A 15,136-nucleotide genomic window follows, 5' to 3' on the forward strand; every position below is an offset into this window, starting at 1 on the left:
ATAAATGTTGCACAAATAAATGGTCCCAATCTTTTGCTTATTTGAATCTTACCCATTCTTCAAGACCTCTTTCCTCCTATACAAACCCTTGCTAGACCACTCCAGTCCAGAATCATCACTATCTCCTTTGAACTCAGCTTGCTGGGTCTGCCACTTATCTGGCAATTATTAATCACACCCAGCCTTATGACATAAATGATTAACTTTTTATGAGTACTTATTTCCCCAAGGACCAAGACTGTAGTTTATCTTTCACACTTCTGTTGTTTCCCTACAGTTTTTAGCTATACAGCAGGCATTAAATAAATATTTGCTATTTGATTACTCTGAATTTCCAAAATAAATTTTACATACCATACAAGGATGCCAATTAGCTTTACCTTATTTCATCTCTGTGTATAAACATTTTTATAATGAAATGAAGTCATATGATTGGCACTAAAACACACCTCATCTAATAAATCAAAATTCTTTCACCAAACTTTTCCTTATAACTCTTGCCAATTCATTCAATAGCTCCGAACCTAAAGCTTTTGCCTCACTACTGAACAGCTGTATTTCCTCCTTGGCATTTTCCTTCTAAGATGACCTGTTGCCAGTGTTCTCTTTCCTTCTCACGCTCTCTCTCTCTCTCTCTCTCTCTCTCTCTCTCACACACACACACACACACACACACACACACACAATATTCTCTGTTCCTTTGCTTTCTATAGGACACATGGTAATAAAGATTTATTTTAGTATGCTGAACAGTTTAATGAAGGTGGAAAGAAAAAGAAAAATCATTTTCAAGAGTTATCTTTTTTAGATAGGTAAGTCCACAAAATAGCTTTTGTAAACAAAAATTAAAATTCAAGTTGCTTTAAAATATAATGAAATAGAACTAGTAAAAAACACTGAAGTAGCTATGTGACCCCAAGACCTATGTGGGTCATCTAAAAATCTGTAATGAAAATAAGAATTCTAATAAAGCTAAGGTACTGGAAAACACGTTAGCCTCAGATTTATAAGCAGGGCAGCTGGCAAGAGAAACTAAATGAATCATAAGGCTGCCCATCAGATATATAATAGCTAAAAAACTTACAACACACACTCTTTAGCATTTTGGTTCAATCTGAAAGTCTGATAATTTAAGAGATAAGGATAATATAACCTATGAAATAAAGAAAACATGTTGAATGCAAAAGAGAGTCACATTGTGGGTGCTAAAATGAACATATACACAATATAGACAATGCATTCTAAGTGATAAAGGTGAATTTTTGTATCAGGAGTAATAGATTTAATAATCTCAAGGGATAATCTAGTTTTACAAATCTGGGACCTGATCTATACGGCAAAAAGTACATTTTAAAAGTATCTGGAAAGAAAAGGAAGTACCTGAACAATTCAGGTCAAGCAAATTTCCGGGCGAGGAGGGAGAGCAATATACATAAATTCAGGGTTTTATGCTTAAATTACACACACCAATTTTGCTGATGTGTCAATAAGGCATTCACACCAATACAATCAGCTGTTTTTCCTAGTTTGTTTCTATTTTCTTATCTTCAACTTCCTATCTTAGCTAAAGATAGAAAAATGCTTAACAGAAAATTGTCAAGAGGGCATACTATCTCACCTAAACCACTTGGGCTACACCAACTTTCAAACAGAATTTGACCAGAGCCAGCAGCTGGAGCAGGCTCAGAACTGAACTGCTTTAACTAACCAGGAAACTTAATCACCCATAATCAGGGATATGGAATTACCACTAATAATTTCAGTGAATAGATAATTTATACATGAATCACCTATAGTATCCCATGATCTCAAACTTCACATGATGTGAATTTCAGGCATTTGATATTAAATACAGAAAGACCTATTTCCCCTTCAAAACCTATGTGACCATAAAATATAGGCCTCCTGACTAGAAGTGTAAGAGTATAAAATTTAGAGACAACAAGGAAAAGTTTCAGGGAGTAAAAAGACTACTTGTATTCAACGTCAACGATGGTCTCCATAACATTACTACTATGAAATGGTACTGATGCAAAACTAGCACATACTGGACTTAAAAGAAATCTGGATTTTTAACAAGTTAAACCTAAGTTGAACTAGCACTGTGGTCATATACCTTCAGGAAACTGGTGTTCTTTGTCATCAAATGCAACATTAGAGTACAATTATTGACTGAGAAAGACAAGAAAAGCTTGAAGATGAAATCTAAAAGGAGATTTGTATACGAAAGGTAAGTTTCCCAGTAACTTCCAAGGAAGCCAGAGACTCCATGAGCAGCACAAACCAGTCTGTTGCACACTATATCTAAAGCATGTGATCCATATCAGTCATTCCAACTAGCTAACAAATTCCATGAAGAAATGAAAATTGTCTTGAAGAATATACTACAAAGCACATGAGATCTTATATCCATGAGCTCTACTAAACTATAATTTTCTTACCAACAAACTCCTATTTACCTAAATCAAATGACTTTTATTTCATACCAATAAACTGCAAACATGACTGTGTCTTGCATTCAAAACTCACCCCTAAGGAATATGCCTTATGTCTGGAATCTTATTTTTACTGTATTAAAGCAGTACAAGGGAAATATTACCACATATTTGACAAGAAACAAGAAGATTCACAAGCATAAGGAGAGCATAAACTCACTGTTCAGCAATGTGACTGGTTGTCCCATCTAATAGTAGGGTGAAAAGTACCCAGGGAAATTAACAGACAGCACAAGTATACTGTCAGCAAATTAACAGGCAGCCCATGTCTCCTATTCCCACACCCACAGAACTTCAGGATTTCACAATAGGATGAATGCCTGAACTACCAATCATTTTTCTTTCTCTTTTTTAAAAGATTTCTCAGGACAAGGATTCCATAAACTCTTTTTTAAGTTCATTCCAATAACTGGCCTGAACAGATATACTATTTTTTTAAATTATCTACATAGCCTAGATACAAATTAGTGTTATTATTATTAAAGGAGACTCGAATTGACAAGCTAAAATTAAAAAAACACAAAGGAAAAAGTTTTTCTTGTTTTTAAATATTTTAATGGAAACATGTCTAGTCAGATTTCCAAAACTGGGCTAACAGTGTTTACATTGTGCCAGTATACTTAAGAAGCTGAATGAAATAAATAAATAAAACAAATAAAGAAGTATCTACCTTTCAAAAATAAATGTGATACAATAAGGAAACCTTTATTCTAAAATGATTTCAGCTTATTGACCAAGCTACAGGATAAAGAAAAATCATTTCAAATTATGTTTTTCACCTCCGCAGCAGTGCTTGAAGTTGCTGGGCTCTCCCAGAGAGCGTGGAAATCTTAAGCAACTCTCAATTAGCCCTCAATTTCTCTATTTTAAATTAATCTGCTGACCTGTGGTCGTTAAACAACCATAAATTCTGCACCAGCTGAGAAATATTTAATTTTTTCTTCTAGGGGGAGTGTGTGGGTGTCTGTCTGCAAAGGAGGGCTAACCCCTCTTGGCCTTTGACCAAAAAGTGTTGACGGTTTTCTACGTAAATGCTTCTTCCTATCCCTGAAGCTTTTTTCTCTTTTATGCTGTCTTTTTTCCATCTATTCTGCACTTAAAGCCGGGGCCCCCAAATTCTGGCTCGTCCCTTCACCCTTGTCCGATCCCGTACAGTTCCCCCAATTTCCGCGCGGGGTGACACCTGAGGGTCGAAGGCGAACCCCTGCGGCTGGCGCTAACTAGGCGCGAATAGGGCAGACGGCTGTCATTGGGGAGCAGACGTGGGCCAAAGCCGAGGTGATTTCTGACTGCTCATCGCCCGGCCCCGCGTGGCTGAAGGTCTCCGAGCCCCTCGGTCCGCCCAGGCAAGCCAGGCGTGCAGCTGTCGCGGTGCAGGAAGCTAATCGCGGCCTTTGGGCCGCTTTTGACAGACAGGGCAGGAAAAGAAAGGGGCTCTGCGACTAGTAGCCTCACCCCTTCGGCTAGGAGACCCCCCAGGGCGAAACCCCCACCACGGCCAGAAGGCAAGCGAGAGACCGCGGAGCCGCCGCCACCGACTCAGCCCAGCCCAGCAGGGGCCCGCCCAGGGGCCACTCCCCAAGGGAGGCAGCCAGTCATTCGCCCGCCCTTCCGGGCCCGCTCCGGAGGGGACGGTCTCCCGCCCGCCCTCACACAGCTACCTCCTCAGGCCAGGCCCTCAGGGCTTCGTCCACCTCTCACCTTTGACGACTCGGTCAGCCCCGGGAGGGGGCGGCGGGGGCGGGGGTGGGGGCGGTGCAGCCCGGGCCGGCTCCGGGGCGGCCATGCTGGGCCCGGGGCTCGGCTAGGCGCTGGGCCGGGCGGGGTTGGGGGCGGGGGCGGCGGCTACCAGAGCCAAGCGGCGGCGCCGCCGGGGAACATGGCGGACCCTCTTTCCCTACGGAGGGGCTAAGACCGGCATGCACCGCGCGTGCGGGGGCGGGGGCGGAGCAGGCTCTAGGGACTTGGGCAAAATTACTGAGGCTAGGAGAGAAACGGGACGAGCCAAGGGATCAGGTGAAAATTCTGGGCAGGCAGAAACAAAAGAGTGAGAAGAGATGGCTGTCTGCATCCAGTTGCTGCGGTGAATGAGTGCTAGGGAAAACGACACCGGCTTTTATGGAGCTCCCAGTAAGATGGGGTGACGATCAAACCTAAGAATCTCCTACTAATAGAGAAAAAATATATAACAGTTTGACTACCGAATCCGGGTACTTTGGTTGGTAACTGAAAGGAGAAATAGAGGAAGCATTCTAGATTCTAGAGCAAAGCAACAGTTCAGAATGGAGTCTGAGAGAGAATCTGACTGACCCTTGTGTTTAGAGCCTGGAACTGTCAAGAGTCTGGAGGCACAGAGTAACAATGCAGGTAGAGCAGACTAGGCTCCAAGGGTTAAGAATCAAAACACGTAAGAGGAAAGAAAGGGATGACACCAAGAGATGTTCAAAGAGTACAGAATTCACCTGAAAAGGACACAGCCTCCCTCTTGATTCATTCAGAAAACAGAGATTCCGAAGGCAGAGGAGTAAGTAGGGAATTGGAAATTAGTTCCTCATAAGAAATACCTCACAGGATATTTCTCTGTGTATACAGAAATGTGGGCCCAGGTTTTCTATGGAAACTTTATAGAGACGGACATTCATGGGGAACGGAGTAGTGGGACAAGAACTGACTGTTCGGGACTTCCCTGCTGGCACAATGGTTAAGAATCTGCCTGCTAATGCAGGGGACACGGGTTCGAGCCCTGGTCCGGGAAGATCCCACGTGCTGTGGAGCAATAAAGCCTGTCCGCCACAACTACTGAGCCTGTGCTCTAGAGCCTGCGTGCCGCAACTACTGAGCCCGAGAGCCACAACTACTGAAGCCCACGCACCTAGAGCCTGTGCTCCGCAACAAGAGAAGCCACCGCAATGAGAAGCCCATGCACCACAACGAAGAGTAGCCCCCGCTCGCCACAACTAGAGTAAGCCCACGCACAGCAAAGAAGACCCAGTGCAGCCAAAAATAAATTAATTTAAAAAAAAAAGAACTGACTGTTCAATCAATAATTATTAGAAGTGTGTATGACACCAGGAAAGGTACTGGATCATGAACAGAGACCAGCATATCCACTAAGATCTATATATCTTGACGGCATAGGATTCAAGTAGCATAGGGTGAGAAATGCCTGCCCATCCTCCTGCTCAATACTACATGTGCTCAGAATCTGTTCATAATAGATGGAGATAATTAGATAAGCAGTTGTTCAAAGGTCTCAAAGAGCACCTTTCTAACCTCTTCATTTCGTCAATCTCAGTGATCGTGAGAGCTGGGGTAAAACAGAAGAGAAATGCCCAATGGGTATTCTTTGCAAAGGGAACTCACAAAATATTTTTTAGAGGGAGGTGAATTTGGGAGTGAGGCAGGGGTGAAAATGGATCTTTCTGGCATGGAAGTGCAATAATTCCACAGGGGAAGGGGAGGGGCAGCCATGGGAAGAGAGCAAGGAAAGGATACGAGGCGCATCACAAACTTGTAGAGGGAGGGCACCAAGAGTACCTAGATCAGGAGTGAGTTTGTAAGAGGAGTTTGAATCCCCAGAAAATCTCCCTAAGGAGGGAAGGAGAAAGTGTGTAATGTGTTGAGTGCCTCTTGGCAGGAAAGGGATAGAAAATATACTAGTGGCAATAATAACAAGGAAAGTCACTCCATATTAGGACCCAATGACTCCTACCTTGAATATATACCCTTCAACTATCCTTCAATTCCTCTTTGGCTGCTCACTTTCACTCAGTCAAAAGCCATATACAGAGCCCCAGGCCACTGGGAATTGGTATTTCTTGCTTCTCCAGGCTTCCCCACCCCAATACAAAAGAGCAAGAGCATACAAAAGGGATTAAATAGACAATTAAGTGACAAGGAATTAAATAGAACTATCTTATAGATTTATTAATGAAAAATACTTTACAAAAACAGTATGTTTGGCCCTAAAATAGTTCAGCTGACTCTCAGGGTTTACAACAGCGACTGAGCGAGTGGCAGTAATGGCTCTGCTGCTGAGGACAGGAGGGTATGTTAGTGTGCCTGACTCCATCTGTTCAGAAGAGCAATTGTTATGTTGGCAGCCTCGCATTCTAGGCCAAAAGTTTGAGGGCAGAGGGACAATCTGGGCAGGTGGGTTAGCCTGAATGTTGTGGTCAAGACCAAGACTACAGGGCTACATGTCCCTCCAAGGATGGGGGATTGGGAAGACAGAAGGTCAGGTAATAGGGACAGGTGGATAAAACAAAGAAGTTGGTAATATAATAAGGAACAGAATACGAGGGCTCAGGTGGAGGTGGGGGCATAGAGTATTCAGGAATAAAATGGTGACCCTAAGATCCTAAGGAATGGCTAGTGTCCAGAGTAATATGGATTCATCTTTAAGGTGGGTCAAATAAAGCCCTAAACAGCAGCTGCTTCCTTTTGCTAGGTGAATGGAAATTGGAATCTCAAATATTCCCTCTCAAAGAGCCGGGTCTCTTTAGCGGTTCCTGGCACCCCTAGGAGAAGGTGCCAACTCTATGCTGAGATGAGACTAGCACAGCCCCAGCAGGGATGCAGGGTACCAACTCTGCAGAGAAAGCTGTGGCTCCAGGAGAGGAAAGGGGTGACCTTTACCACCTGCTGTGCTGCATGGCTCTAGCCCTGATCTGCTCTCTTCCAGGGGCACCTGCTAGAACAAACAGAAACTCCTCTCTCCCTGTCCTCCTGTGCCCAGATTGCAGGGTATAACTGCTTTGCCTCCAGTCATCATCTGGGGGCATATCTACTCTTCGAGGACCAGGGGCTCGAAACCCTGGAACAGGACCTGAATTCCAAGCTGACCTCAGGGGTACACGAAGACTGCTTGACGGTAGGGATACAGGGTAAACAATGGGAGGGTGGGAGGGTGAATGGAAAAGATCCTCCCAGGACTGAGCATGAGGAACCTGAAGGCCCTGGTGTCTCTCTGGTAGTGTGGCAGTGTGAGTTAGCTGAGGCTTGCACCCTGGAGTAGTCAGGAATCTGGCGCCAATATGCTGGTTGGTCTCTGACCATGCTCCCCAGGAGGCATCTGTTCTGGTTCGATGGGGGAGACTCCGGTAGTTCAAAGTCCTTCCTGTGTGCTTGACCGCTTCGGAAGTTTCACCCCTGTCACACATAGCCAGAAACTGCTGGACACTCCTCGAAGTTCCTGGGAAGAGAAAAGAAACCCAACGATTGAGCATCTTCAGTAAAACCATTCTCCTTTCCAGAGGACCATTTCTGGCTGTTCCTTCCAACTCCCCACCTCTCCAAGAACATGCACATAAGGGAAAGAAGGAACCTAGTTTTGCTTTTAATTTCATTTTTTAAAATTCTTAATAAACATTAAAATCAAGTCTCTTACCTCCAACCTGTGCAAATGAAACAGTCTCCTGGATGTTGCCATACTTCTGTCTCACTGCACTATAATCCTTCCTCCAAAAGACACACACACACACACAGTCACACGCAAATGGCTCTCTAATATTGCAAATGTATGTTCTCACTGTGACAACTTTACTCCTTAAGAGCCACCACGCCAAAACATCACTCAGTTTTTCTGAACATGGTACCTTCACTGAAGTTAAGCTGTGTCTGCTTACATTCTTGCCCATTCTCCAAGATCTCTGCTTTTGTTTGCACCACTCCCACATACATAATGTGAAATGCCTTTTCTATACATTGATTCCCCTTTACTTAAAAGAAACAAAATAACTAATTTTCAAAAAATCACTTCTAAACAATATTTTTCATTCTTTATTTTAAAATTCCATCAACACCTGTACTATACTTACACATATGTATATCTGACTATTGAAACTCTGAGCTCTTTGAGAGCAGAGAACTGCCTTCTTTCTCCCCTGTATTCACTGTAGCATTTGGTGCAGAACAAGTTGCAATAAATGCTGCCTGACTAATCAGATACCCCTAATAACTGTCAAAGGAGGCTGGCTACCTGGCTGTTCCACTGAGTAATATGAAGTCTATTTATCCAGAAGGCCTGCGTATCCAAAGCTCCCTAAAATTTGGACACAAATATCAACAATACTACTCTATCTTCTGTTCTAAGAATGACAACCATCCTTTGCCCTGGGGATTTACATATCCACAGACAGGTTTCTCAACCTCGGCACTACTGATATTTTGGGCTGACAATTCTTTGTTTCGGGAGTGGGATGGGGTGTGCAAGGAAACTGCTTGTGCATTGCTGGATGTTTAGCAGCATCCCTGGCCCCTCTACCCACTATATGCCAGTAGCACCTCCCCTTTCCCGTTGAGAATCACTGCATTAAACTGTAGATTCAGCCCATAAGGAGGAAAAGGAACAAATCTAGCTGTGGAGGGTCAAAGCCAAAAGGATACTGTCCACCTTCCCCAGGATTGTCTGGGTCTCTATACATGGCATGGATATTCCAAGGGTCTTTCCAAGTCTCCCATTCACACCTCGTCCTCCTAGATCAGGGGTCCCCAACCCCGGAGCCACGGTCTGCTATCTGTCCATGGCCTGTTAGGAACCAGGCCACACAGCAGGAGGTGAGCAGCAGGGGAGCAAGCGAAGCTTCATCAGTACTTACAGCCACTCCCCATCACTCGCATTACCGCTGGAGCTCTGCCTCCTGTCAGCATTATGGTGAGTTGTATAATTATTTCATTATATATTACAATGTAATAGTAATAGAAGTAAAATGCACAATAAATGTAATGTGCTTGAATCATCCCCAAACCATCCCCCCTGCCCCTCCCATCTGTGGAAAAGCTGTCTTCCACGAAACTGGTCCCTGGTGCCAAAAAGGTTGGGGACCGCTGTCCTAGACCATCGCTCAACTGAGACTCGGGATAGAAGGAGAGGAAACTAGCTGATAGAGATGACACTTCCTGTTTTGGGGGATCTTAAAGACTGGGTATTAACTCCCCTTGGTCACTTAAAAGCATATCCTATCATGACTGAAGCAATTCATTTTCATGGGTGGTTAGATTCTGGGAGCTCTGGTCTAGACCATGTTGCCCAAGAAATGATTCAATCATAATTCATCTTTAAAGCAGTCATTCATATCCCTTTACAACCCCACCTGTGACCCCTCTTCCCCCACCCCCCAACAGGTGTACTGATTTGATTCTTCCAAGTCCCTGGAAATGTACCACATTCCAGCACATAATAGTAGATTGGGGGGAGAGTTACCTGGGGGTCTATGGGGCTCCCCTGCCACGCTGGGCATCAAGACATCTGGGGACAGGAACTGTGGTTGGGATGGGTAGAGTTGGGGACCAAGGAGAAACACAGGAGGGTCATGGATGACAGGGAGGGAAGAGGAGCTGGAACAACGGTGCCCGGTTTCCAAAGGCTTTTTCCTCACGTTTGATGAATCCTTATAATGAGACAAGACAAAAAAACATAGAGATGAGGATTAACACAGAGCAGGATATGGTTGGGTAAACAGTGAGGAAAGCAGGGGGAGATGGAAGGAACTAGAGTACAAGCATTCCTTAATCTAGAGAGGGACCCAATTTACTTGTCACTCTCCCTATCAGCCCCTCTAGGAAACATCCTGACCACTATGAACTGGAGACACCAAACTACAGATTCTCTTCCCTTAATCTATCTTCCTCATAACCCTCACCTTCCCAAACCTAACATCAAGGTCTTTAGCAAACTCCTTAATGCTAATAGTAGAATTAGAGAGATTGTGATAGAAATTTAAAAATAGAGAAGAGGGGAATTCCCTGGCGGTCCAGGACTATGCGCTTTCATTGCTAAGGGCACAGGTTCAACCCCTGGTCAGGGAACGAAGATCCCACAAGCTGCTCAGCATGGCCAAAAAAAAAAAAAAAAAAAAAAAAAAGTAACAAAAGCCTCTAAAAAATACATATTTAAAAATTAAGAAATTAAAAAGAGAAGAAATGAGAGAAATTCAGAAAGCCTGAGAGATTGAAAAAGAAAATTCTACACTCTCTCTCAATATTGGGAACTAATATATATCTCCCTAAATGTACAATCAAAAATTCTCTATTCCATCTTTCCCATTACTGCTACACTCTACAGTCTCCACTTTGGTGCTGTCAAGTTTGTACCCATTGATGCTTATGACCTGCTCTACGCTCCATTCAACATTCACTTCTGTGGCAAAATCTCTGAAATATCCCCTTTAACATATGAAACACTAATATGTCCAAAATTGAACCAACATTCTTCCAAACTCCTCCTCCTGGTACCGTATTTTCTTGTCACCTAGACTCAAATGTTGACACTGCCCTTGATTTTGCACTTTTCTTCCACAATTCCATTAGTTACCTATGCCATGTAATGTCATTTCTACCTATAGGTTTTTTTGGGGTTTTTTTTGCAGTACGCGGGCCTCTCACTGTTGTGGCCACTCCCGTTGTGGAGCTCCGGACTCGCAGGCTCAGCGGCCATGGCTCACGGGCCCAGCCACTCAGCGGCATGTGGGATCTTCCCAGACCGGGGCATGAACCCGTGTCCCCTGCATCGGCAGGCGGACTCTCAACCACTGCGCCACCAGGGAAGCCCTCTACCTATAGGTTTTATATTTAAACTCAATTGGACCACTGCAGCAGCCTCCAATTTAGTCTTCCTATCTCCAGCCCACTACCTCCTTAGTGCGGCCTGCAAGTTCCTATGTGATATGGCAATGCTGATCTTTCTCACTTTACCTCCTACCATTCCTGTGCCTTATACACTCTAACCTTCTTAACGTTCCTCAAACACACCAAGCTCATTCCACCTCAGGGCCTTTACACTCTGCGTTTCTGTTACCGGGAATGTTCTTCCCATGGCTTACACCTTCATGTCACTGAGGTCTCTGATCAAATGTTACTTTCTTAGAGCCGATTTCCCTTACTACTCTATCAAAAATAGCCCTGAGAATAACCACTATTACCTCTTTACTCCTTATCCTCTTCCTTTGCTTTATTCTTCTTTATCACACATTGTCTGGGGTTTACTTGTTTATTGTCTTTCTCTCCTAGTAGAATACATTTATTTTCACTCCAGTATCCCCAGCACCTTGAACAGCTCCTGGAACATTACAGGCACTTAATAAATAATATATTAAATAAAATAATCTATATGCCAGTATATCTTATTTCCTTTACTAGATTGTAAGATATTTTGTGTTGTTCCATCAGTGTGTGCTCATAGCACCTAACAACAGCATGGCACATGGTAGGCATTTACCATATAGCATAAGGACCACGTGCTAGTCCTCTCGGCATGTGACACAGCCATAGAAGAAACAGACACCACTCTTCACTGGTTTCCCTTCTATCTCTCTGGTCTCTTTTACCAAGTCTCCTTTTGGGGTTCTTCAGAAGAACCACCTCAAATCTGATACTCTTCAGGGATATGTCCTGGTTCCTCGCCTCTTTCTGTAATACTCTTTTCCTCTTTTTAGTGGCTATGATTCTCAAATCTCAATTTCAAGTTTATATGTCTCACAACCAAAGGCCTACCAGATACCTATCTCCACTCAAGCTTAATATATCCAAAATTGCAGATATCTCTCCCCCCAAATATATTCCTGCTTCTCCTCCCTCAAATATTATCATTATCAACCTACAATTCCTAGATATTATCCTTGATTCTCCTTTCTCCATATCCAGGCAAGTAGGTACCAAACACATTAATTTTTACTTCCTAATTGGCTCTCCAGTATGTCCACTTCTATCCTCCCGAACTCTTTACTGTGGTTCATGATATGACCCTCGTTTATAGTGTTTCCAGTCTCACTTGTCAATACTCTCCATCCTTCCCTCACCAGACTCTAATCATGCCATACCAATGAGCTTCTTTTAACTCAGTTAATGTCTGCTTCAGGTCCCTTTATCTGCTACATTCTTTTTACTTCCTGCAGGAAGACTTCCCTGATTCTTCAAGCCTGGTTTAGATGTCCCCTCTATTATGCTTCCATAGCATTAAATCCTATCATATTATATTACAATTGTTTATTTATCCGTCTCCCCCAGTAGACTGTAAAGTCATGAGAGCAGGGACTGTTTCTAGCTCACTCACCACCATTTCCCCAGCATCTGGCACAATACCTAGAACATAAGCTCAAAAAGCATTTGTTTAAAAGAATGAATCGGGACTTCCCTGGCGGTCCAGTGGTTAAGACTTCGGCTTCCAATGCAGGGGTTGTGGGTTCTATCCCTGGCAGGGAGCTAAGATCCCACAGGCCTCGTGACCAAAAAACCAGAACATAAAACAGAAGCAATTTTGTAACAAATTCAATAAAGACTTTAAAAAAATGGTCCACATCAAAAAAAAGAAAAAGAACGAATCAATGAATAAATGAATGATACAGAAGTCAGGACAAAGGAAGCCAACTCTCCTAGGAAAATAACAATTCGCCATTGAAGGTATATGAGAACAAATATTGGGAAGAAAAGGCCACCTTTTCCAAAAAGAATGGCCAACTGTTCAGAGCTCTTTAGAAACTTATGAGCAATAAACTGGAAAAAATGACTACCTCTAGGGAAAGAAGTTGGATCTGAAGAAGTGGTGGAAGAGACAGTTTTCTTTTTGTACATTTTTATATCACATATTTAAGACCTGTTTTTTAGTATTTATCAAACTGACCGGGTGAGCATGCTTCAATGTACTGGTGCTTTGTATCCTGACCCCTACTGAAATAAAAATTCAACTTGCTTTGGGCAAGTGTGTGAAATTCTCAAAAGGCACGTTTTAGAAACCCAACCACTGAAACTATTTGAATTAGCTGATCTCTGCTGACTTGGGTGTCCCTGTCCCTTTCACATACAGATTACTGCATTAATGCCATATGAAAAGCCCCAAGGATGAGGATTTTAAATCATTTTCCTTCTCTTGCTAATGTACATGCTTCATTTCAGCTTGAAAGCACACTGGACCCTATTCAGTCATGTACTAGGATGGGGAAGAAAAGGCAAAAAAAATACTCCAACCCATCTCTTATCTTCTTCCTTTGATTAGTACAGTGGGTTCTAACCCAGTCAGCAGCAGTGGCTTCTCCAAGACTCCTCTTAAGGCTGCTAGTACTCTTCTCATCCTGGGGAAGCCTATAATACACCTTCCAGAACTGCTACAGAGAAGGGACATTCTTCTAGGCTCCAAGTAAATGTGTGTCAAGAAAATAATGACTATGTGTCCTCATTTTTGCTGAGTGCATATGGCTTTCCCCCAGATTACAACTTTCAGCTTCTCCTGCCCCTTCACCTGCAGTATATTTTTACCTAGCAAGAGAAAGAGGATGCTCTGAATAGGTAGACCCTGATTCTACTTACAAAACTGTGGGAAGAGACTGGGACGTCCTCCCTCTCTGAGACAACGGTGCCACTGAGACTGCGTGAGATGCGCCGAAAGTTCTCTGCACCATACTGATCATCCTCCCCACACTCCCTGCTGGGGCCTCGGCCAGGTGCAGCCTTCAAACACACAGACACACACAGGCAGACACAGAACACCAGACATGTGGTTTTCCCACAGACCCTGTCCCGAGGGATATGGGAGAGAATAGGGTAAGACTCACTAGTAGATATCTGAATTAGAGGTATTTAAAAGGTAGTGGCCATGTGGCAATCTCCTCTCACTCAAAAGAAGCCCAATCTGGGACGAAGTGAGAGAGTAGCATTGACATATGTACACTACCAAATGTAAAATAGATAGCTAGTGGGAAGCAGCCGCATAGCACAGGGAGATCAGCTCGGTGCTTTGTGACCACCTAGAGGGGTGGGATAGGGAGGGTGGGAGGGAGATGCAAGAGGGAGGGGATATGGGGATATAGGTATATGTATAGCTGATTCACTGTTATACAGCAGAAACTAACACAACATTGTAAAGCAATTATACTCCAATAAAGATGTTAAAAAAAAAAGAAAAAAAAAAAGAAGCAGCCCAATCATAGACCTTCTTCTCTTCCAACAGCCCCACATTACCATGCCACTGCTTTACCACCAACCCTACCACTCATCTCTCTCCATAATTCTTTCCCAACACATCACCCCATGCCCAAAACTTTAGCACCTGAGGTGGCTACCTGAGAAGTAGACACTGTATTGGCTTCATGGAGACTGTGCTCTATTTCTGCTGTTGGGGTCTTTGAGAGATCAAGGCCAGGGGCTGAGCGCAACCTCCTCCCTACACCATCTGTAGAGCCTGAGGAGGAAAACATAAATACAAGTTGAAGCCATCTCTTCTCCTGGAGTCTAAACTCAGCCTGGCAGCACAAAACTCAGGAATTCTTGTTTCATTAAATTACAAATATGCATCTCTGAATCCACTGGAGGTCCTGGAATGTAGAAACAGGAGTTTCAGAATATGGATAGCTTCCTATAAGACCATAAGGATCTCAGAACACAGGCCTTGAAGAACCTTGTTGAGAAAGGGCTCTGTGGACAGATAGCTGAATAGTAAATATAATCAGCTTTGCTTCTGTCAGCCTTGGGCCCAAGACTTATAATACATACAGAGGAAATTATCTGATATAGTGATTCTCTAGAGTGTCTGTGATGACAAAGGAACTATTATCTCCAGTCTGGTTAGGAATTGAAAAGTATCATAGTAATCACATATTAAACCGACTCATTTTACAAAGCAGGAAAATGAGTTCCAGGATCTGACAAGT

The 15,136-nt window shown here is 43.4% G+C and overlaps 2 protein-coding genes across 13 annotated transcripts in view; both read right to left on the reverse strand.

Moving 5' to 3' along the window:
* Positions 1 to 4,416, reverse strand: part of PPP3CB (protein phosphatase 3 catalytic subunit beta) — a 48,068-nt gene extending 43,652 nt beyond the window's left edge. For 3 of the 5 annotated variants that reach the window (XM_029244937.1, XM_029244938.1, XM_029244936.1), the window contains exon 1: positions 4,197 to 4,416. In XM_029244937.1, the coding sequence (XP_029100770.1) occupies positions 4,197 to 4,281 (85 nt within the window). In that variant the 5' untranslated portion in view covers positions 4,282 to 4,416. The remainder of the gene's footprint in view (positions 1 to 4,196) is intronic. The other 2 variants (XM_029244939.1, XM_029244940.1) reach the window with 1 other exon arrangement.
* Positions 4,417 to 6,459: 2,043 nt separating this feature from the next.
* The window catches only part of USP54 (ubiquitin specific peptidase 54), a 147,834-nt gene continuing 139,157 nt past the window's right edge, over positions 6,460 to 15,136 (reverse strand). For 7 of the 8 annotated variants that reach the window (XM_029244928.1, XM_029244929.1, XM_029244933.1 and 4 more), the window contains 4 exons: positions 14,549 to 14,667; positions 13,797 to 13,937; positions 9,700 to 9,886; positions 6,460 to 7,689 (listed from right to left, as the gene is read on the reverse strand). In XM_029244928.1, coding sequence (XP_029100761.1) covers positions 7,130 to 7,689; positions 9,700 to 9,886; positions 13,797 to 13,937; positions 14,549 to 14,667 — 1,007 coding nt within the window. In that variant the 3' untranslated portion in view covers positions 6,460 to 7,129. The remainder of the gene's footprint in view (positions 7,690 to 9,699; positions 9,887 to 13,796; positions 13,938 to 14,548; positions 14,668 to 15,136) is intronic. The other variant, XR_003796981.1, reaches the window with a different exon arrangement.

The sequence above is a fragment of the Monodon monoceros genome, unplaced genomic scaffold (genome assembly GCF_005190385.1).
Source record: "Monodon monoceros isolate NGI ecotype Baffin Bay Population unplaced genomic scaffold, NGI_Narwhal_1 Super_Scaffold_4, whole genome shotgun sequence".
NCBI classification, from domain to species: domain Eukaryota; kingdom Metazoa; phylum Chordata; class Mammalia; order Artiodactyla; family Monodontidae; genus Monodon; species Monodon monoceros.